Consider the following 25,106-nt stretch of genomic DNA (forward strand, 5'->3'; position numbering starts at 1 on the left):
AAAAATAGCTAAGCATCCTGCTTGTACAGGGAATGCCAGACACGCTGTTACTTGAGCAAGAATCTGGTTGAGAGACAGATGTTAAGGCAAATCATTCCAAGTGACTGAGCAGAATATGTGCCATTGGACTGTGCCACATTTACTATAATTGTTATACTGGCTGGGAAAGTAATGACTTTGTCCAGAAAATAGTTCTGGCAGTAGCCCAAACAAACACAGGTGAGAGGTTCCAGGTTAAAAGAGGACAGCCAGGAAGTGAAGTCCTACCAGATGTAGTTAAATGAATTGTACTATAACTAGAAAGCTGGCATATTCAGCAGCTTTTCTTACCTAGATGCTAATGCTCTAATAACATACTTTTTTATATTCTAGAAGTAGATTAGACTAAAATCTTGAAAAGCCACCATACTATTTGCATGATTCACACAGGAAGTTTTTTTGCTTGTTTGAATTTAGATGCAAGCAAGATTGATTTTTTTGTCAGTGCTGAAAGTGTCATTGAAAGGAACTTGGCTAACCTGTCACAGTCTCACAAGTTTACTAAAGAGATAATGTGCCTATTGCAGAAGTGACCAGCTGGATGTAGGGGACTACATCAAATCTGTGAATGGAATCAACCTGACCAAGTTTCGCCATGATGAGATCATCAGCCTGCTCAAGAACGTTGGCGAGAGGGTTGTTTTAGAAGTGGAATACGAGCTCCCTCCAGTCTGTAAGTAACACGAGTAGTTGAAAACCCCTTACATGTGTAATAATTGAATACTGTCTCTCTCACTTGCTCTTGTTTAGGTTGTTTAGGTTTTGCCTATTTGGGTAACCTGTTCCAGTGCTTTACTTAAGGGGTGGAATCTTAAGGTCCCTTCCAGCCTTCTTTCTCTATGAACACTAATGCAGTGTGAACTTTATATATAATAAACCTGAAAAATAATATAACTTGTTTTTTCCTGTTGTTGTCAAATACAGGACGATTTATGATTGCATTTTCAAAAGTGCTCAAATGAAGTCCCATGACAGTCCGTTTCTGTGTATGGGCAATGCAAAGAGTTTATACCTACTTATCATTCACTCTTTCCTTATAATTTTAAGGGTAGCTAGTAACTGAGATATTGGACATTTGATCAAATTTGGAGACAAGAGATCTATAAAGGAAATGGGGAGTCCCCAGGCACTCACACCTCCCTTTTTGTTTTTTTCAGTTCATGAACCTCTGTTTTCAGCTCTTAATAACAGCTTTGAATAAGATACTTCAAGAAATAATAATTCATATTATTTTTAAGTGTGTCTGTAATCCTTTCTTCAAGAGGCAATCAATCCCTTTCCATCCATAAGGCCCTATACTGCTCCAGCAGGTGAATGTTTTACTTCGTGTTTTCTGGGGTCACTGTTGGGTGGAAGCTACTTGCCCTCTAACATCTTCAAGGCTGCCAAGTCCTTTCCTCATTCTGTCCTCTGCCCATAGATTGCTGGTATGACTTTACTGGGTGATGGGAGACCTGCCCTACCTGTGCAGTAGCAGGATTATAAATATTATTGTTGTTCATGTGTCAGTAACTCAGTTTGAGGCTCAGAGATGTATCAGACAGCTTTAATATGATGGATGATCTACTGAAGGGACAAGCAAGAATGAAATGGTCCAAGTGATCCTTCCTGAGGAGTCTGGTAGTGGAAGGAAGAGTCAAAAGTAGAAGTGAGGTCTGGCCAACGAATCACCTACCTCCTAAAGATAGGGTTGTTTTAGACCATTATCATTATCATGCACATAAAACAGCAGGTCCAGGAGTGGTGAAGTGGGGTATAGACACCCCCTGCCCCTGTAGGAGTGCTGCACATGTGCAATGAGCTCTGAGTTTACTGTCTGCTCACCATAGGCTCCTGCCAGACTTCCACCAGCACAATGAGCACTGTGAACTCACTACAACGCTCAACAAAAAAAGGGTTAATGAATTCCAGTGTTCTCAGATTACTGGAGAGTACCTCTAATTATGGATTTCTTTGTCTTTTTGAACTTTCGGCAACCTCCTTGCTATATTTTGGACATCTATTGTAGGTCTGTGTTTATTAGGAACAACTAAGCTTCATGTTCAGACCTAGGACATTTGTATTAGAGAGATCAGTTGAGTACTAAATGCAATTATTTCACTAGCATTTTTTCATTCACAACTACTCAAATGTACATTTGCAGTTTAGGCTCTGTTGGCACATGTAAGCCTCTGTCTGTTGCAATATGTTTCTGCTATGCTACATTACATCCGTAATCATAACCATTCATTTAAGTTTTCAGGATTCCTGACCTCTTGTACAAGTATTGCTGGTAATGATGCTGAATAATAGCAGTTGTGCTATCCCTGTCAAGTTCCACTGATATTATATGTGTGATGTCTTGTACCATAGCAGAAATATTGATATATATGTCCTGTCATCCTCCAAATTATGCTGAGTTTGCATTGTTTCCCCCAGGGCCAGCTTACTCCCTGAGAAGACTAGGTGAGTTTCTAGGGAAACTTCAGTAAAGTAATAACAATGGAGTCAACATTAATTTGTGCACAAAACCCTTGTGACAGACAGTCTGACAGAGATTAGTAGTCCCAATCCTGCCTGCACCTCTTGACCTTCAGAGAACCCACCCTTTAGGCTTCAGAGGAATGAGAAGTAGGGCTAACTGTCCCCCCCCGCCGCCACCCCACCCTCTGGATGGACCAGAATTTTCTCTCTTCCATTCACAGAGAGGAGAAATATTTGTATAGGTGTTACTGATTGTGTTCTGACCTCTTAACTGTTTTCATTTTAGTAATGGTAATTGCAGGTTCATATGGAACAGTGGTAGCAAGTAATTTTTAAAAATAATTTTATATTTTTCTGTGCTCTGCATTTTCTAATAAAACAAGCTTGGAAATTTGAAAATGTTTTCTCCTGTTCCATTTTTTTTTCCATTGAGTTTATCTTTTTTCCATTTGGAAAATGTCAGTTCCCCATCCTTTCCAAAATTTTCCTTTTTTATTAGAGTTTAAATGAAAATGACTACCTGTGTTTTTCAGAACTACAGCATCATTTCTTGTAAAAATGACTTACCATGTTCAACCATCTTACAGTATTCATTCACCTTCTCAGCAAGGATCTGGGAACAGCCACTGTTGCAGTGTTGCACAAAACATTTGCCTTTAATACTATTGAAGCATTTTTAATTAATGTATTAATGATTAGGTGACATAATTATAAAGGGTTATTTTGAATCTAATATCCTTCATCCCTCATGATATAAATTCATAGATTGTTAGGGGCTGGAAGGGACCTTGCAAATGATCAGGTCCGGCCCCCCCTGCTCTAGGCAGGAAGACAACAACTAGGGTTAGGTGACCCCAGTGAGGTGACTGTCCAGTCTCCTCTTGAAACCTCCAGGGTAAGTGACTGCACCACCTCTGGAGGGAGTTTATTCCACAGTCTGGACACCTGGCTGTGAAGGAGGTTTTCCTGGAACTGAGCCTGAAGCAGCCTTCCAGGAGTTTATATCCATTGGTCCTGGTCTTCCTTGGGGGTGCCCTAGTGAACAGTTGTTCACCGAGCTCCTGATGCACTCCTCAGATGTAGTGGTAAGCCACTATCAAGTCCCCTGTCAACCTTCTCTTCTTTAGACTGAAGAGGCCCAGGTCCCTCCGCCTTTCCTCATATGGCTTGCCTTGCAAGTCCCTGACCACATGGGTGGCTCTTTTCTGGACTCTCTCTAGTTTTTCCACATCCTTATTGAAGTGCGGTGCCCAGAACTGGATGTAGTACTCAAACTCCAGTCTCACCAGTGCTGAGTACAGCAGGAGTATCACTTCATTAGTTTTATACAAGATGCATTGGTTGATGCATGCCAGCATGTTATTTGCCCTGCTAACAACCGCGTCACGCTTACATTCATGTGATTATCAGTCATTACCCCTAGGTCCCTTTTGACCATTGTGCAGGTCAGGCTCTCACCACCAAGCCTGTATCTATGTTGAGGGTTAAATTTAAGGTTGACGATATGACAGTTTAAGGTTGATGAGATTTGCTGCCTAAGCATCCTGAGTATACCCTGTGAAAAGAGGTTCTTGGGTTCTTGAGTTAAGCAGATGCTTCCCTAGGTAACTTTGAGCACTTGACTTGACAACCTCGTGCTACTGTATCTACTTAGATGTATATATTTTTCTATAATTTGTCAATAATGTATGAGAAACAGAACTACAGTATAATTTAAAGCTGGACCCCTTAGCTGCTATAAATTGATATAGTTCTCTGTTGATTTTTACACCCATTAAAGAACTGGCCTACGAATTACTCTGAAGAATATGAAGTGTAATTAACATTGGTCTTTAATACTGACTGTTTTGCAGTTTAACTTTTCCAGTTGCATGATCCCAGCTTGCTTAGCTTAGAACCAGTCCAAAGTTATGAGTATAATTAGAAAGAAAAAAGCTTTTTTTAAATTTTTCAGCTGTACAAGGATCAGGTGTCATCTTTAGAACTGTGGAAGTTACGTTACATAAAGAAGGGAACACTTTTGGGTTCGTAATAAGAGGTAAGATGTGAATAAGTAAATGTGAATGTGAAAATGTAAATAAGTCTGATTTTCTGGGTCCGTACAAGCAAAATACCAACACATTAATATGATAAAAAGCAATCATATTTCAATATTGATGGCTTACAGTTTGTAAAAACTTGTGTGATTTATTCATGGTATCTCTGCATTTTAATATACTATTTTTATGAACTAATCTAAATTTGTATTTGTAGCATGATAGTAATGAATCCAATATGCCAAGAACATAACAGAATTCATTTCACAGAAGGCCAAATCTGGCTACTGTTGAAGTCAATGGGAAATTGCCTGTGCAATAGGATTATTGCTGTTAAAGGAGATATACAATAAATGTTGTATTTGTATAAATTATGTATGGAAATTTATTTTATAGTTTAGTAACATCTGCAAGCTGCAGTATGAAAGGTCTCAAACTAAATCAGAAAATTAATTTATTTTTGATGATGACTTGGGAGGCATTGAGGTATTTGAGAGATATCATAGTGAAAAATATAGAGTTACAAAACATACAGAGTTGTTTAGTGGTCAGTGATCTACTATTCTGAGTGTAGATGGAGCGCACATGCTTTTTTCCATGTATGAGAAACTGTGCAGGATACAGAGTTTTAATGTCCAGGTTGTAATGAGAATGATATAGTAAATAAATTTGGGAGATCAGGAGATTTGAAGAAATTAATATACTTATGTAAGAAATAGTATTTTAGATCAGCATTAAGGAAAAAAACTATTTCCATCATAAACTACCATAATATTACTCCTCATATGGACTGGCTTATGTGTAACTTGGGTTTTTACGCTCATTAACCAACCTATAAGTATGTATGCTACAAACTTCTGGACTTGAACTTTGGAAATGAGTTTTCATAAAAAGAACATAATGAGAGTGTTTCCTGCTTTCTCTTTTCTAGGTGGAGCACATGATGACAGAAATAAATCTCGTCCTGTTGTAATAACATGTGTCAGACCTGGAGGGCCTGCTGACAGGTACAATTCATCTTCTCTGTAGCAAGAGAGAGGAAAGTAGATTATTTAGGATAGAAGTCAAGTCTGAAATCTGTGGAGTACAGTAGACCTGTTCAAACCTAATCCTTTGAAATTCATAAATTATACACTTAATTGAAATCATAATAGGCAATCACAGAAGCATGGCACATGATAACATGGCATGAATTTTAATTAAGAGATTTAGCTGCTTGTTTCAGGATTGCACCTCACAGACTTAAGGAAAAAAACCTGAAAATCCCCAGAAATACTAGGACATGATTACAGCACACTTTTTGCAGCTTAAACAGCAGGCAGTGTAGCCATTGTGTTCAGTTTAACACTGCATTGAATTTCCCAGTGCTTTTCTTCTGCACTCTATGAAGAAATTATCTGGCTGTGGACACATCTACACATGCAATTAATGTGCCAATTTGCTCCTGATAGAGGCACACATGTAGATGTGCACTGGCAGCACTTTAATGAGCCTGAATTTTCTGTGCAGAAAATTCAGGCTCATTAAAGTGCTGCCAAGTGCACATCTACATGTGTGCCTCTATCAGGAGCAAATTGAGCCTGACAGGAGCAGCCCAGTCCAAGGCTGCTCCTGCCCTGCTCTACCCCCCTGCAGCAGCCAGGAGGAGCTCCATGCTCCCCTGGGTGCCAGCCCTGAGCTGGCAGGAGGCACAGGGTTTAGTCTTGAGCTCTGGAGGCAGGGCTGGGGGTAGCTGTCCCAGCTAGGCAGGCAGCTCCATTCCAGCCAGGTGGAGATTAAGCTGGCCCTGAGTGGGGGGAAAGGGGGTGGAGACTGTCCTGGATGGGCAGGAAGCTGCCTCTCAGCCACATGGAGATCTGGACCCATTCGGAACCACTCTCCCACCTGCTGTGGCCCCCTGCTGCCTAGGTTGACTGGGAGCAATGTGTTTCCAATCAGCATTTACACGTGCTCTTTAATGTGCTGATTTCTAGTACCCATATCTACTGCAGTAGATTAGTCTAATGCACCATCTAGACTAATCTGTGTAGATTATGACACTTCACTGTGCATTAGATTAGTCTAGTGCGCAATAAAGCATCTCAAGTAGATGCACCCAGTGTGTATTATTTTTTAAAAAATAATTAGACCCAGTTCTGAGCTCAGAGTTTCCTTAGTCTGTTCTGAGGCACAACTCCCACTGAATCAGCCCAGAGTGACTGGGTGGAGGACTCTGTCAAAGCCCTTTTCACCAGGGTGAATTTAATCTCCAGAGAGAGCTGTAACTGCAATAAACAGGATAAAGAACACAGCATGGCAGAGCAGCATGCTTACTAATTTTGGTAATATGGTATCTCAGCAGGGGATTTCATCAGCATGACAGATCATAAATAGAGGGGTGCCTATACATATGCAGTGAAGCTGCTCTGATGAGCATGGTAATTACTACATTCCAGCAGACTCCAGGGTCACGTGTATCAGTGTCCCTGTGCTGAAAAAAGATGGCAGGGGCACTTTAAACCTTATTCAACCAGCTTTAGTTAAAGCAGCCCCAACAACATTTTTTCAGCGTGGGAACACTGATACATGTGACACTGAGTGCTTTAATTAGAGCAGCTTTTGGAGCCACTAAAGCATTCTCCCGCCTCCCCCACTCCCAGAGCACATGTATATGCCCTATAGGTCTAAATATATGTATCTATTAATTCGTGTGTGTGTGTGTGAGTGAGTGAATGTGGGTGTAACTCTTGTGTATGTGTATCTATCTATCTATAAATTGTTTATACCGTTTGTTATACATCTATTATGTTGATTATATATGTAACACTATACACGTGTAACAATTATTACATATATGTGACTATATACATATATTTAGGTCAATAGTTATGATCTGTCATACTGATGAAATGCCTTGCTGATCTAATAAAATTTACATATTACCAGAATGAGTGTGTGCACGCGTGTGCGTGTATCTATATATATAGATATGTGTGTGTGTGTGTGTGTGTGTGTATATGCTGGGTTTTTAGTAGCTGTGTTAGTCTAAGGGCATAGGCAGGCAACGTTCTTTGAGTAGATGTGATATCTTCTATTAGACCGACTGAGTAGTTGGGAAAAAATTTTTAGCAAACTTTCAGGCGCAGTCACCGTTGTTCAGGCATAGGAAGTCTCTGCTGTTCTGAGATGCCAAGGAATGAAAGAAGCTTCCAAGGAATTCCAAGCTTCTCTCACCTCCCTGCTGCTCAGGAGTGATCTGCAAGCAGAGCCCTTCCACCAGTCAGTGGTGAGGGGAGGCATGCAGAGAAATCCTGCAAGATTAAAGGAGCTGCAGTGCAGCCCATTTCCACCATGAATTCTGTAGGGCTCTATACACAACTATACCTTACATGAAAGATATAAACATAATAGTATATGTCTATATCATATTTATAGCTGTATGTAATAAAACATTTGATTAGTACTTCACAAAATCATGGCAAGATTATTATGCATTGATTTGGATAAAGATGCTGTTATCTAGATAGATAGATAAATAGATATAACAACTGGCTGAGGGTCATAGATAGACAGTTAAGTAATTTAGAGTAAACCACGGACTGTACTTTATATAACAGCATTCTCTATCTTTAAAAAGAAAAAATGTTAATAAGTGGCTTGGTATATCAGTTATATTTTCAGAAATGGCATGTGCACCCTTAAAAATATTAAAGAAGTTGAAAGGGCTATTTCTTTAAAGGATGCTGTCATTAGAAGTTTTTGCCTCTGGCTAACATTACTAAATAGATAAACGTTCAAGAGAACCTTTGTCTTTTTTCTTTCCCTTCCCTCCCTGCCGTTGTCTCTGACCTCTGGGCCAAGGATAAAAATGTTTTAATTTCCTCTTATAATTCAGGATGTGCCATGATATATACCTAGGAGAGAGAGTGGTATTCCTAGTCAATTTTCTTTCAAATTATTAGAAAAGAAAGAAGAGAATTATCTTGATGGGTTGAGGAATATTTTAGAGAGAAATCAGGAAATTATTCTTCACAGTCAGCAATTTGTTTCTTCAAGAATGTATTTTGCTTGCTATTTATTTTTTTCAGAATCTGGGTGTTTGTGGGCATATCTACATGAGACATTTCCTGCAGAGTTGCCAATTAGCTCTGCAGCAAACAGCTCAACATCTACACGTGCAAGGCTATTAAGGTGGAGTAAGCTAATAAACTCGGCAGCAGGGTAGTATTTGTAAATATAAGTACTGTCCTGCTGCAGAGTTTTTTACTCTGCAGTACCGCACGTGTAAATGCTGATGCAGCTGGCTGAGGCACAAGAGAGCTTCAGTGCAGTGGCTGCCTGCCGACTAGCCCCATACTGAAGTACCTTCATGCTCTAACCAGCTCTCCCAGCATGCTGAGCTGGGTTGGAGTAGCCCCAGGCTGGTCGGCTGACCTCCTGCGGCCCCTGCCAGCCACGGCTGCTCCAACCCAGCTCAACATGCTGCACTCCCAGGTGGTCTTGTAAATCCAGACCCCAAAGCAATAAACTGTGGTGCAGTATGCACTGGAGTTTATTGCATCACATTAATATGCATGTGTAGACGTGCCCTGTGTGTGCAAAAGGGAGTGGGGAGGGGACACATGTTGTAACTAAAACAATACCTAATAGTGATCTACTGTGATTTGATTAATTAATAATGTATAGTTCCAATTACTGACTATCCAGTTAAGACAATTTCCTTTTCACAGTGCCCTCTTGTCACTCTTACTGTCAAAGACAACGTTAAAAGTAAAGTCAAGTGGGATGGATATCATAAAAGGCAGGATTGAATCGCTCAGCATAAATGGTGATTTTATCCAAGCCATGTTATACTAAATTAATAACAATTGTTCCTTTAATCTATCTTCAGAGAGGGCACAATCAAACCTGGTGACAGGTTGCTTAGTGTTGATGGAATTCGGCTCCTTGGAACATCACATGCTGAAGCCATGAGTATTCTGAAACAATGTGGACAGGAGGCAACTCTGCTGATAGAATATGATGTCTCAGTAATGGGTATGTTGAAATGCTGAGCTTTAGTTCTGGGAACCATCTGTGACATTTTACTATCCATGCCTGATAAGCTACTTCAAAATTGATTATGGCCTGTTATACTTCTAGTAGCACAGATATTCCCATCAGCACCATCTCATTCATCTTTTTAGGTTCGTGAAGAGGTGAGCAGTGTTTTATTATAATGTAGAGTCTTACTACTTTGCGGTTCATCGAGTAAAACGATGCTGTGGATACTGGTGAGGTAACTTTCTCAGTGACTGGCTTATGATAATAGGTAATGATGTGTAAGCATTTCTATCTCAGTCAAACAAAAGAGAGATTTACTAGCTCTGACAGGAGCCCTTATTTCCTTTTCCCAGTGTTGCTAGCAACACAATAGCAAAAGCCATGAACAACCAAAATCCTGTGCAAAGAATTGTGGGGGAGCAAAAGGACCTGAAAGCTGCAAAGTAAGGAGGAAATTGTGGGATGAATAAAGAGCTTCAGTTTTGAGACCGGGTAGTATTTCCAGTGAAAATATTTGAAGAGGGCTGAATATTGGCAGTTAATCTGAAAAATATATCTGAGTTTGGTCCAGCTCTGTGGTTAAAACTTCCATTATAATATATACTTGAAAGAGTATTTGTACCATTACTTCCTTTTCCATCTTCAGTCTTCAGCAGAAACTTCTGCATTACTGAGTAACGTCCTATAGAGTTCTATTTCAAAGCATGACTCTAAGTGTAAAGGCCCATAGAATATACTGTCAGAGTATGAAATTGTCAATTAATATGAAATAGCTGGGCTGGATGAAGAAAATCATTTTGTTTTTTTTCCAGCTAAAATTTGGTCTACAGCTGTGAGACTCCAGAGTATTACTGATTTGTTATACTCTTGCACGCACAAACTGATTCAAAGATGCTACATTCATTTAAGTTTTGCTTCTTCGCCTGTAATCTTGAAGCCACTAGATAGTGGTACACTATTGGTTCTGGAATCGAGCCAGGCTGAGGCAGGGAATAAGACAGAAAGCACTCCTATGAAAGGAATTCCCCCCAGCTTCCTGCTTTTCACTGGACCAACGTGCTTTGTTTAAAAGACCCATTTATGGCAGATACTAGTATGTAGTTTAATGAGACATTGAAAAAAATAAGAATTACAAATAATAGGTGGACCTCTGAAAGTAATAGGAAAATAAGTATGTATATTTGAAGTTTAGATAAACCCTGGAATAACAGAGATAGCAGTTTGCCTGGTATTTTTCTTTTCCCCAAACCTTCTCATTCTCAATGGCATAACTAGGGGGAATGGGTAAAAGGGGCAATTGCCTCTGGCACCAATTTGGGTGTGGAGGAGGAGAGGGGGTGAAAAAAAGAGGCTGCAACAAGGCAACAACCAGAAGTCCTCGCTTCGGCTTTACCCAGGGTGCCCAGACACATCCCGATACTGCTGCTCATTCTGTTTTGAAGATGAAACAAGATGGTTGCTCATACTTGTTAGGTGAGATGTGTATTTCTTAATTTTTGAGAAGTAATATTGGCACAAGGTCATGTGTGTCTTCACAGGCCATGTGGGTGTGATAATCTTTCCTTAAAGTTAGCTATCTGCAAAGGTAGCATAAACCATATGGATTTAATAAATTTTTCATTTGTTATAGTAGTCCCAAAATAAAGCTATCAATTAAATGATGGCACTTTATGAACGTGGGATTTAAAACGTCTCTTCAAGAAGAGGATAAAATATTAGGCAAGTTGATTGGCTTCATAAGATGACACACGGGACGTTTTTCCCAGAGATACATTCCAGTACTGAATAACAAGTACTATAAGTATCTATTACTAGAGGACGTGTTACAGAGTAGAAATCTCTAAACAGAAAATTATTTTGTTAACCTGAATTACTTTGTTAAATCAAGGGTGTCAAAAAACCAGGCCATGGGGTTTCTCTGAGCCCAGAGACGCACTTCTGGATCCAGCCTGTGGGGGCAGAAATTCTGTGACAGAGAGAATGGCAGTGTCATGTACCCTTGCAGCTGCCACATCTACAGGATTAATGGCACTGTAGGGCAAGCCAGCATCTACGGGATTAATGGCACTGCCTCTCACCCTAGCTCAGAATTTTTGAGTTAAGATCCCCATTGGAGATGCCTTTTGGCAGTGGCATTAAACCACTGGGTGCTACTCAACCTTGCTGCTAAATTTCTGATTTAAGATCCCTGCTGCAGACGTCTTTCAGTGGTGACAGCAGAGCTAGCAGCCAGTATGTGGGGGTTAATGCTGCCACCAGAGGTGGGTTGTCCAGCTTGCCAACCCAAATGAGTTTGATACCTCTGCCTTAAATACTATGCTGTGATTAGCCTAATGAATTTCATAACAGCTTATTTTAGATAGTGATTGAACATCAAATTATAATTTGCCAGGAAAACAAATCTAAAAATAAGACCTCCTTCAAGAGGAATCAGAAATTGAGGGATCTTTCAGGTACAGATGAGAAATGCTATTCAACCATGTCTGTAGCCACAAGGTATTGATTCAGATTCCCACTGCACCTCTCTTAAGAGGAGGAATGCAAGTTATGTCTCAGTTTCTTAGGGAGCAGATTAGATACGAGCACCCTCTTGATCACATTTTTAGGAAGATTCTTGTTTCTTTGTAATTAAGGTTGCAAAAATAATTCCATTATAAGCCTGTAATTTTGACTAACAAAATTGGTTTTGCTTGCAAATTTCCATACTTACTCTGAAAACTAATAAGAAAATATCTGAAATGGTTTGGAGAAAATTAGTCTTTTTGGTTCCTAGACATGAAAATAGTTACCATGATCTAAATGCTGACCTCTGTCATTTTTGGTTAGCTCTAGTTCTAAATATAGCTTATCATTGCCCCTTCAAGATGTTTACCATTTTCAGTCCCCTTGAATTTTCCTGCAAAGGGTATTTCTGAACTAAATATACAGTGATAAAGCAAAATGATTAACAATTGTTATGTTTGTAGTCTGTGAATGAGTATTTGTTTGCTGGTTGCACCTGAGAGAACATAACATTTTATCTTCATCATACCAGTGTATCAGAGGCTTTCTTCCTGTATCAGTGCTAGAGACCTGTATTATTTATTGAATCAAAGGAATAGGTTTTGCCTGGTTCTCTGGTTTATTTGAGTTATTTGTTTGTGTCAGTGAATTCACTGAAGTAACACACAATTATTTTCTGCAGAGTGACAAAAAATGAAAAAAAAAGCCCTGTTCTTGAGTTCTAGATCTTTACAGTCACTAACTATAGATGGTCCAGGAAATATTCATGAAGCAAGGCTTTCTGGGGGTGCTGTCTTTCACTGGACCAACTGCACGGTTGGGATAGACTTAGACAAGTTAATTTCACTTCATTTGAAAGCTTACCTAAGACCATGTACAGGAGTTAGGTTTGTACCGGGACAAACTGCTCTTCCAGTAGAAAATAACAGTGTACAGTTTAGGGAGTGGAAGAGAAGGGGTATCTGCAGGCTGGAAGGGCTGTCTGTTCAGTCACTCTCAGGAAGGTTTCTGCAACTGCACATTTCCCAGAAAGTCGGTGTCCATGTGATTAGAGGTGTACCAGTACTTCAGTGGCATATCAAGTTGTCACCGATAAAAGGAAAATTAACATTATTGGCAGTCAGCTTTTTTTGGCCAGCGTAGCCAATGTCACTGATTAAATGCTTCATGCGGCTTCAGCATGCACACAGCCAAGAATGCAGCCAGGCAGCTTGGAGAGCAGCGTCCTGCCAGTAGGTCTGTGGGGAGGAAAGGACTGTGGGGGAGGGAAGGGGCATGGGGAGGCAGATTGAGGCCCCTGTGGTGAGGGTGGGAGTGGAGCAGGGGCAGGTGCTCCAGCCAGGGCAGTGAATGGGTTGCTGAGGTGGGTCACAGGGCAGAGCTGCAAGCAGCTCCTCCAGAGGTAGTTCCACTTTTCAAATTATTCTTCTTTATGCAATTTTGGTGTGGTTTTTTTTCTAGTAATGCCTCTTCTTATTTCACAGCCCTGAAGATTGTTTTTAGTTCAAGCTAAATACTTTAACTCAGGTCTAGTAATATGAAATCAGGTGTACACAATGACCAACACTGAAGTATTGGAGGCACTGTTAAGATGCTCAAGAAGACTAGATTTGTTTTATGAATTTGTATGGAAGATATACATTTAACTGTAATGACTACAGGACTAATGAAGCAATATCCTTTGACTATTTTGACCATTTCATATCTAGCTGGTCATGCATTTTTAACTTAATATACAATGTAGCAAATTAGCACACATTCCAAAAAGTTATATTTGTTTTTCTTTGATCTTAAACTGAATAACATAGTGCTAGGCCCTTAGCATATTAGCAAAGCTTCTAGCATCTCTTTAACTGGAGAAAAAGATGTTTCATCTGTACCCCCTTTGCAAAATCCTAGATCTATGCATATATATCCAGAATCTTTAATTATGTCATCACGTACATTTTCCACAAAACCCATCTGCCAGTCAGTACACCATATGGCCAGTGATTACTTTATAAGCAGCCCTTTAATATTTTGTTTTATTCTTGTTGCTCATGTAACTTCAGGCCTTAGTGTACACTATCTACCCCCCTCCATAAAGACAGATTCCTAATGTCCTCCTAGGTTTTTCTATGGTATTCATCATTAGAGTATCTGAATGTTTCACAATTATTGATGAATTCATTTTCCAAAATCCTTGTGAAATGAAGGGATAGCATTTTCCCCATTTTACAGAGACTAAGGTCCAAAGTGTCATCTAATCTTGGGTGTCCAACATGAGATGCTTGGACAAAATTTTTCAGAGTGCATTATGTGACACTTCATTTGCTGAGAGAACAACTCTTGCTGCTCTGAGTTGTGGAAGAAATCAAACTTCGCGTTGTGGTTGAATCAGAACTGACAGAGCCAGCTTTTCTTTATTTAAGGCTATACTGTGATCACAGGGAGAATTCCATACAGCAAGGGGAATCACCCACTTGTCTGTTTCAAAGGATTTCTCAGACTCTCTAAGGTTACAAGTGTATTTATACTTAAGACAGAGAAAGAGATAAAGAATACACCTTGGAGAAACAAAACAATAGTAAATTACACAGACATTTAGGAAGTTTACTTAAACAAACTTTCTATGCACAGGGCAGATATCTAGATAACCTAAGGATAACCCAAGGTGTGCAGGATTCCTTATCTCAGAATATTTAACTGAATTAAGCAGTATCAGCACTTCTGCTCTTTGTCTGTTTTTCTAGTCAAGTAAGCCAATTACTTCTACAGAGTGCTCTGTGCTTCTGCACATCAAACTCACAGATTAAATACCAAACAAGACATCCAGAAAATGAAAAGAATGTAATTAGTAACCACTTTTGAACAATTTGGTGTAAGTGATTTGCCTAGAATCATGCAGGAGCTCTGAGACAGTGAAAAGGATTGAATCCAGTTCTCCAGGGCAGTTTTCAACTGCCCTAACTATAAAATGATTTCCTTTTGCTTCTGCAATCCCCTACCTCCTTCACCCCACACTGTACAACTTTCATAGATTGTACGGCTGGAAGGGACTTTGGAAGATCATCGGGTCCAGCCCCCTGCACCAAACAGGAAAGATAACTGGGAGCTAGGTGACCCCAGCAAGGTGACCCTCTAGTCTCCTCTTGAAGATCTCCAGGGTAGGTGATTGCACCACCTCTCGAGGGAGCCTATTCCACAGTCTGGACACCCTGACTGTGAAAAAAGTTTTTCCTAATGTTGAAGCTGAATTGGTCTTCCAGGAGTTTGTGGCCATTATTCCTAGTTTTCCCCTCAGGTGCCCTGATGAATAGTTGCTCACCAAGCCCTGGATGTACTCCCCTAGTGTAGTGGTAAGCTGTTACCAAGTCCCCTCTCAGCCTTCTTTTCATCAGGCTGAAGAGTCCCAGATCCCTCAACCTTTTCTCATATTGCTTGCCGTGTAAGACTCTGATCATACAGGTGGCTCTTCTTTGGACTCTCTCAAGTTTGTCCATGTCCTTGTTAAAGTGTGGTGCCCAGAACTGGACGCAGTACTCTGGCTGTAGTCTTACCAGTGCCGAGTAGAGCAGAAGAATCACCTCCTTGGTTTTGCTGGAGATGCATTGATTGATGCATGCCAGAGTATTATTTGCCCTCCTGGCTACAGCATTGCACTGCTGGCTCATATTCATACTATGGTCTATTACTATCCCCAGGTCCCTTTCATTCATGGTGCTAGTCAGTTTGGTGTGTTGGGGGTTGCTTGTCCCAAGGTGGAGCACTTTATATTTGTTGACGTTGAACTTCATCAGATTCTGATCCACCCAACTTGCTAGCCTGTCTAGGTCCACCTGTATCTGTAGACCATCTTGAAGCGTGACTGTGCTTCCCCATAACTTGGTGTCATCTGCGAACTTGGCTAGTCAGCTCTTTATCCCCATATCCAAATAGTTAATAAAGGTGTTGAAAAGTACTGGACCAAACACTGCCCTGTGGGACACTGCTGCCCACTTCTCGCCAGGATGACACAGATCCATTCACTACAACTCTGTGAGTCCTATCCTGCAGCCAGTTTCTCACCCTTCTGACTGTCTCGGAGCTAAGCCCACAATCCTCCAGTTTTCTTGTGAGCGTACTGCTCTGTCACATAGCAACGCCACCACCTTTCTTACCTACCTGGTCCCTTCTGTGCAAGGTGTAGCTCTCTATAGTTATGCTCCAGTTATGTGAGGAGTCTCACCAGGTCTCCATAATCCCTACTAGGTCATAATACCCACTGGAGAGTAGGAGGGCTAGCTGCTCTGGCTTGTTCCACATGTTCCTGGCATTAGTATGTAGGCACCTGAGTCCTCCTACTGAGGCCTTTGTCTTCCTGTTCTGCTGATGAAGAACTATTCCCTTAGCTCCCACAAGAGTGGCTCTTCCAGTGTCCCTATCTACAGGGCTTACTTGTATGTTGGTCCCGAACATGTTTGAATTTGTGTACCCCTGTCCTCCAGCAATCTTAGTTTAAAGCCCTGTCCAGAAGATCAGCCATCCTGGCTGCAAACAGGGAGTTTACCTTTCCTCATGAGGTGAACGCCATCTCTTCCCAGGACTCTTCTCTCTTTGAAGTGCGTGCCGTGGTCAAGAAATCTGAAGCCTTCTCAGTGGCACCAATGTCGGAGTCCCTGGTTGCCTTCCTTGATGCATCCTTCCCTTCTGGGACCACGGCCTGCAACAGGGAGCACAGAAGATCTGGATTACTCCTGGCTGCATCGTTAGTTCCCACATGGATGAGGAGCATGGGGTAGTAGTCAGAGGAAAGCAGCAGTACTAAAGATAACAGCCCTGATCCACAGCTAATGGGCTTCAGAGACATTTGCTAGTAGCAGAGGAATGTTGAAGTTCAGAACTCTTGGGCTTCATTTTTGCCTCTGAATGGCAGTGCGTTCTAGTATCATGGACCCTTTTGCCCATTTTACCTACACATGACAATTTTTTGCTCAGGCATCTGACCTTGAAGCCAGTCCGACCCACAGGAACTCCAACTAGAGTTTACAGGGAACTCCTGCTCCACACCAAAGCTGGAGCCCACTTACTGAGGTCAGAATCTCAACAACTCGACTGAGATTTTCAAAGACCTATATCTCATCCAAGTGGCCATTGTATAAGGATTGTGCTTTTGCTTTTGGCCAACACTGTGAAAATATGCTGTGCTGCCAGATCTCCCAGTTCTCCCAGCATACCATAGCTCCAAGGGAAAAATAGAAATGGCTGACAGAATTTTAAAATGGAGGGGAAATGCATTTTTTTCTAACCTTGTTTTCAGAAACAACTGAACTGTTTGAACTTAAAAAAAATGAAAACTGCCTTAGGTGAACAATCAACGTTGAACTTATTAATCCAAATGGTTATGGAGGGGCAAAGTTAATGGTAACTGAAAACAGGATCTCAGAACAGGAAGTGTCAGATAACATTAATAATGACAATACCATCAGCTGTATGTATAACATTCACCCCTTGCTGAATTTATTTGGCTTCCTGCTTGCCTTCCTCTGTCTTTTCTTTGTCATTCTAAATTGGTAGCTATATCTGTGAGTAGAAAATTAGTAAAAGAGGGAGGAGTTATCTTCATATTTTAAAGGTGTGATATTTCTTTCTTTACAAAACTTCCCAATTGTCCCTGAAGAAAAATAAAGAGAGTACAGTGATATCGTATAACATATAAATGACTCTAACAGGTCCAATTAACATTTCTCTCTGGCACTTTTGAAAGTGAGGCCTCATTAAAAGCAGCTTCATAAATGTTGTTCTGCATGGAAGAAAGACTGTAAAGGTGAATTGAAATTTTCTTATTACTGATAAGTAAAACTAAAATTTCATTATCAGAAATAATAACAGAAGAGGGGAATTCATTCACTTCAGAGAACCGCTTATAATAGAAAAATACTATTTCATGCCATACTTATATGTATACATTTGTTAAGAGAGAGAGAGGAGGCCCAAGGTGGGGACAGGAGGCTGCTATGAGTCTGACTCTGGGCCTGACCCCGACTCAAGACTACAGCCAAGGCTGGAACAGATGCCCCCCACCCCTCTGTGTTGTACATGAATTTGAGACTAGAATCTTTCCCCCTTACACTGATTGGAGGAAACCTTATCTACTATTTGAGTAAATATGGTAAGCTGCACCTGTCTGTGCAACAGCCATGTTCTCCTTGTCTCGTTATTAAAGAAATATGGCTTATCTACTATTTGAGTAAATATGGTAAGCTGCACCTGTCTGTGCAACAGCCATGTTGTCCTTGTCTCATTATCAAAGAAATATGAATAACTTGTCTCTTAACATTTGGTTTTCTGAACATATAATCCCCCCTGCTAAGCTCCACATACAATCTCTGGAATGTCTCTTGGGACATCAACACTAGTGGAGCTGTGCCTCTGTTTCACCAGGGCTCTGTGACAGCATGGTCAGACTTTTTCTGCCAGCTGCACACAGCCAGGCAAAGGTCACATTACCTAATTAACATAAAAAGGTCATTAAAACGCTGTCCATGCTCTTTATTTAACAATTCTATATGTATTTTGGAATCTTTATTTGAAAAGGGATTGAACAAAGTATGAAAAAAGAAAAAGCTCAGATAGCCCATCCTATGCCTGTTGGGTCTCTCAAACTTTAAAAAAACCAACTGATTAGTGTAATTAAGCATCTCAATTTTTTCATGTGTCTGTAACTCTTTAACTATCCCTGAAGTGATGCTATGGGGGAGAAGGGGTGGGAGGAGAAATCCAGTGTGCCTCTCTTGAGCAATTTAATTTAATCCAGGACTAAACCCACCAGAATATCCTAATCCCGATAATATGGAAGCTCTAGGGTGTCAATCACGAAAGAGTGACAATTGGTTGGGTGCTCTAGCTAGGCTGTTTGAATTTCCTTTCACTTTAACCTTAACTCTAAATTCCCTGCGTTTTTAGCATTTAATTTTGTGTTAATTACAATATAGTATAACCAGGTTCCAAAAGTGCTTAGACAAATTCATGGAGGACAGGTCAGGGATGTATCTTCTGACATCACTAAACTAAGGATGGTAGGTACCAGGGAGGGTATGAAAAGGGATGGGTTACCCTGGACATGCCTGAGAAGTATGATATCCTGCTAATGCATGTTGATCCTGAGAAGTATGATCTCCTGCCACTGTTGGAGACAGCATCCTGGCCTAGATGGACCATTGGTCTGACCCCATATGGCACTTCTAATAGTTTTAGCTGTGCAATATATAATTTTTAGTTCATATCTTCTAAATGACTAACCAGACCTTCACTTCATCTGAACACAGTTTTGGTATTGGATATGTAACATGGATACGTATGTAACTGTCAAGTTTATTTCACTTATATTTTGTTGTTTTCAGTTCATTGTTTGCTACTTCCAACTGATCTCTTACATGTATAAGAGTGGCATAAGTGGCACAGCCAGCCTGTGTTTGTGGCACTTGGTAGATCAGGGAAGGTACAGACAGAACAGCAGCAGGTAGGGTGGAAGCAGAAGTCAAAGGAGCAAGGTGGGCAGGAAGAATAGAGCTGAGAGCAGAAAGCAGAAGAGCAGATAAAGCAGGGGAAGGGGATTGGAGTGGCATTTGGGAAGGGTGCAAGGCTAGTTTGTCACACCTATCAGAAAGGTTGTCCCCTGGTATCCCAACCAGTGGATATATCATACAACAGTGTGGATGTATTTGTGCTTTTTACGGTTTTCTCATAGGGAAGCAGCCACCAGCCTGATGAAAATATCCAGCCTTCAAAAATGAAGAGCATGTTTTTTTGTTCAACTGTTGTTTGCAGTTTAGTACTAAACTTTTAAGCCTCTTAGAAGTAAAAAGTGTGAGAAAAAGTAAGTGCAAAAACTACAACATAAAAACATCATTTGACCCGTGCAGTGTATATTAGCAGCTTTCCAGCCTGAGGAACTTTCTACAATGCTCTTCCTTACTGGTTAGAGGAAAAATCCTCTTATGTTTATTTTTTGCTAGGTATAGCTGTAATGTCAGAGACAGGAAAAGGACTGAACAAATTTCCCTCCACTTTGAATGGAGGCTATACAGACTATTTGAGGATGCAACAGGAAAGAGAATTACAATCCCCAATACATGCACACAGTAACCCCAAGTGGAGGGTAGACAAATGTTAGTATGGCTCATCTGTTATGCTGCTGCTGTTTAAAAAGAAGCTAATTGGCTTTGTAAAACCTCATAATTTGTGTAGGCCAAAATAATTGAACAAGGCAGACAAAGTGTTTAGAATCAGGGTGAAAATGTTCTGCTATTTCAAAAGAAGCATGATAATTAAGCATCCCAAAGATTAAAGGATCTTTCATATGTGGCAAGCAGGAAAAGCTCCATAATCAGAAAAATCCACTTACAAATTTCAGCCATTGGCATTGCAACAAACCAGGACACCAAGGACTAAGGAAGGATTAGATTCTCTGCATATTAACAAGGGCTTTGGCTGTTCCCTTGGGCTATATCTTAACATGCTTGTCCCTTTAGGAATAGCAGTGGTATGAACAGCAGCAGCAAGCAGTTCACTACTGTCTGCATTACAAAACAAGGTTAGCAGGACACATTTAACTAAACCGTTCCCAAAATTATTGGTTAAGAAAGGAATCTGATATAGAGCAAGTTTGTCTTTGTGATAGTTTTTATTGGCATGATGTATATTGCCTATGCAGGGCATAATAATATTGGCCTGCAAAGTCCTTTAGAGTAGACAATAGGCTGGGATACCCTAGGCAGGTGTAACTAAACAGTAATCATTGAAAACGATAGGGTAGATTCTGTTCTCTGTTATAGCAATATAAGGTTCTGATTAGAAAAAGCCTTTAAACATAGGGGCTTAATACAGGCAGTCAAAAAGCCCGAGGTTGAATCAATTCAAGCTTCCCAGGTTGGTCTAAGATGTGTAGATTGAACTGATAAGCAAGTGAACAGACATTCACTTTTGATTCTGGAAATGCAGTCACATGCCTGCAGTGGCCCAGGCCAGAAGCCACAGGGGTGCTAGAGCAATCCTCACTGCTCAACAGGAGCAGATGGCTTCGGCCAAGGCTAGCCTGCCCACCCTATGAGGGGTGGTTTGCAGTGGAGGTGCAAAGCATCTTGGGATGCTGGAGGACTGTGAGTTAACTTGATTCTGGAGGGGATCTGGGGCAGAAGTTCAATAAACTAATTTAACCTAAATCAGTTCATTCTAATACTACATCCATCCAGGTTTATCTTAATACCAGTTTTGGCCATTTTGAAAGTGGTTTATATGCACTGAGATTCTGATGTGTTACAGATTTGAACCAGTTTCTGGTCATCACATATACCAATTTATGTGTAATTTCTGTCCCTAGCTAGTATAGCTGATTCTGTGTGTGCTCCAGGGCTCAAGCAGCCACTGTAAAAAATCATAGATTTCATAAACATTAGGGCTGGAAAGGACCTCGAAGATCAAGTCCAGCCCCCTGCCCCAGGGGCAGTAAGCCAGCTAGGGTCAAAGATCCCAGCAAGATAAGCATCCAAGCATTTCTTGAATAAGTCCAGAGTAGGTGCCTGCACCACTTCTGGAGGGAGTCTATTCCAGGTCTTGGGGGCTCGGACAGTAAAGAAATTTTTTCTTACGTCCAGCCTAAAATGGTCTTGGAGGAATTTATGACCATTGGTCCTTGTTTTTCCTTGGGGCGCTCTGGTGAACAGACATCGTCCTAGGGCCTGACGTATACCCCTTATGTACTGCTAAGCAGCCACCAGGTCCCCCCGAGCCTGTGCTTTTCCAGGCTGAAGAGCCCCAAGGATCTCAGCCCCTCTTCAGAAGGCCTATTCACCTGACCTCTGATCATGTGTGTGGCTCTCTAGACTCTCTGAAGCTTCTCAACATCCTTCTTGAATTGTGGAGCCCAGCATTGGATGCAGTACTCTAGCTGCTGCCTCACCAAGACCAAGTACAGCAGGAAGATGACATCCTGAGATTTACTTGAGAAGCATCTATGGATGCAAGCCAGAGTTTTGTTTGCTTTCCCAGCTGTGACATTGCATTGGTGGCTCATGTTCGTCTTGTGGTCAGTCATGACCCCCAAGTCTCTTTCAGCCATGGCACTAGCAAGTGTAGCACTGCCGAGCCTATAAGTATGCTGCAGGTTTTTTCCCCTGCGGTAGAGTACCTTACATTTATCGGTATTGAATGTCATCAAGTTTGTATCCACCCACTTAATAAGTTTATCCAAGTCAGCCTGGATCACTAGCCTGTCCTCAGGTGTGGACACTATGCCCCAACGTTTAGTATCATCAGCGAACTTAGCCAGTGTGCTTCTGACACCAATATCCACATCATTGATAAAGACGTTAAAGAGAACTGGTCCAAGGACAGAGCCTTGGGGGATGCCACTGGTGACAGAGCACCGTAATGATTCGCTACCATTGACCACTACTCTCTGGGTCCGACCTAAGAGCCAATTTCCCAGCCGTCGGACTGTGATGTAGCTGAGGCCACAGTTGGCCAATTTATCCATGAGGAGGTCATGGGACACCAGATCAAAGGCTTTTTTGAAGTCCAGATCTATGACATCAATCTCTTCTCCCTTGTCCAGATGATAAGTCACCTGGTCATAGAAGGAGATGACATTGGTCAGGCAAGACCTACCTGCAACAAACCCATGCTGGCTATCCCTTAGGATGTTGTCCTCAGCTAGCTTATCCAGAAGGGTCTCCTTGATAATTTTGTCCAGAATCTTACCGGGGATTGAGGTCAGGCTGATTGGCCTGTAATTCCTGGGATCTACTTTCCGCCCTTTCTTGAAGATGGGTACCACATTGGCCTTCTTCCAGTCTTCAGGTACTTCACCTGAGCGCCATGTGTTTTTGAATATTTTTGCCAACGGTTGGACTATGACACCTGCCAGCTCCTTGATTTACTCTAGGGTGTAATCTGTCAGGACCAGCTGACGTGAAGGTGTCCAGCCTCTCAAGGTGATCCTTTAGCAGATCAGCACTGATGCTGGGTACAAATACACCCTTACCCTGGCTGTCCTGCATCTTGTTAGGCAGGGCGGTCCCATTGGACTGATGAAAGACCAATGCGAAGTACCCATTAAGTAGACTGGCCTTTTCCTGGGTGTTGGTCATCAGCTGTCCCATTTGGTTCTGCAGGGGCCCAATGTTACCTTTGCTTTTTTCCCCCGACTCCCTACATATCTGAAAAAGGACTTTTTGTTATCCTTGATATGTGAAGCCAGATGGAGCTCAGTTGCAGCTTTGGCTTTCCTGATCTGCTCCCTGCAGGTACGGACCAGTGCTGAGTACTCCTCCTTGGTGGTAATTCCAGCATTCCATCCTTTAAGTCTCTCTTTTGAGGTGTAGGAGGTCCTCAAGTTCCCTGCTGAGCCAAGGGGGTTGCTGTGCCCTTTTGCTACCCTTCCTCTGAGATGGGATGGCCATCCCTTGTGCTGTTAGGATCGCTCCCTTGAGGAGCAACCACTCCTCTTGGGCTCCTCTTCCTATCAAGTCATGGTTCCTTAGGGCCTCAACAACGAGTCTCCTGTGCTTGTCAAAGTCAGCTTTCCTCAAGTTGGGGACTTCCGTATTGCTGACTGACTTGTCAGCTTTGCAATGGATAGTAAAGGTGATCTGCTCGTGGTTACTATCACCCAGCTTTCCATCAATTCTTAGATCACTGACTACATCATCCCCTTTGGCCAGTACCAGGTCCAGTGGGTCTTCAGTATCCACAGAGTCATGCTCACAGATGTTTAAAAAGACCCAACTGTGCTTTACCAAAAGAAGTAGTGCATTTCTTCTACCTGGCTCTGCAGCATCTGTAAAGATCAGGCCCTTCAGCAGGGCCTTTTGGCACTTTTAGCTAAGGCTGATTAAATCAGCTATTAGATAAAATTGCCACAAACACCTCACTAAAGTGCCTGATCTTTACAGATGCTGCAGAGCCAGGTATAAGTAATGTACTGCCTTTTCCAGGCATGTGTGGGTTTTCAGCACAGGAGCATACAGAGTTAAAAGTAAAGTGCCTTTTGGGGGGTTTTTTACGTTTGCAATTGCCCACCGGGAAAAAACAAAGTTGACGCCTAGGCTGACCAGGAATGAAAATAACTAGGTACTTTAAGGTTAAACATATGTTGAGTTCCTTTCCCACACCTGGATTGAAGTTAAATTTACCTTGGTGCAAAACTAGTGAATGTGAATTCAGAATCAGACTCAGTAGGGGCCACTGCATGAAATGTGCCCTATGGAAGATGCACCCCACACAACAAAGAAAGCACTCAGGCCTCACTTTCATCCCAGCCTATGTTTGAAGGCTTGGTATTCAGGAAGGAAAAAGCATCTTTCCTCCTTGTAAAGTGAACAAATTTGATGTAGAAATTACAGAAACAATGGTCTGCAGAATGTCGTCTTTTAGAATACCATTTAGCAGCACAGAGATATACTTCACAGTTCATTACTTAATATTCTGCTTCTGACATTGTTGATATTATGTTTAGTCGTTTCAATATGCATTAGTGGTTCAGAGTAAACTTCACTAAAATACCCGTAGTTCATCTTAGGGTATGTCTACAAGCCTACTTAGGGCCAGTCACTGTCAGGCTCACTCTTGCTCTAACTCACCCACCCTCTACATTAAAACTCCTTATCTCACCCCCTAGCAGCAGTTCTGCTCACCCACTGGAAACCTGCCTAATCATTAGGGCCTGAAGCCACACTAACCCATCCTTCCAATATGTTGAGTACTTATCCAGTTCAAGCAAAGTGGAAGTACAGGATGTTTACTAGTGACTCTTTGCATTCCACCTCCTGTCTTTTGCTGCCTTCAGTTATTGCTAGTACAAAGGGAAGGACAAGCAGAGCCGTAGTCAGGCATTTTGGTACCCAGTGCAAGACGCATGCGGTGTCCCCCTGCTCACTTCTAGGTAATTACTTCCATTTGATTTTGTACCCTCCCCCCATGCAAAGGCACCTGGTGCCAGTGCACTGCTGGCACTGCCCTTGCTTTTTTATGGATGTACCTCGATACAGGGATGATGTCTGCTGGAGGAGGGGGATTATTGGTGAG

General features: G+C 41.6%; 1 protein-coding gene across 10 annotated transcripts in view; it reads left to right on the forward strand.

The window, feature by feature from the left end:
• The window catches only part of GRIP1 (glutamate receptor interacting protein 1), a 579,208-nt gene that overhangs the window by 445,419 nt on the left and 108,683 nt on the right, over positions 1 to 25,106 (forward strand). For all 10 annotated transcript variants that reach the window (XM_019543266.1, XM_019543261.1, XM_019543263.1 and 7 more), the window contains 4 exons: positions 567 to 712; positions 4,457 to 4,540; positions 5,470 to 5,545; positions 9,409 to 9,554. In XM_019543266.1, coding sequence (XP_019398811.1) covers positions 567 to 712; positions 4,457 to 4,540; positions 5,470 to 5,545; positions 9,409 to 9,554 — 452 coding nt within the window. The remainder of the gene's footprint in view (positions 1 to 566; positions 713 to 4,456; positions 4,541 to 5,469; positions 5,546 to 9,408; positions 9,555 to 25,106) is intronic.

Source organism: Crocodylus porosus, unplaced genomic scaffold (genome assembly GCF_001723895.1).
Source record: "Crocodylus porosus isolate Cpor-Errol unplaced genomic scaffold, CroPor_comp1, whole genome shotgun sequence".
NCBI classification, from domain to species: Eukaryota; Metazoa; Chordata; order Crocodylia; family Crocodylidae; genus Crocodylus; species Crocodylus porosus.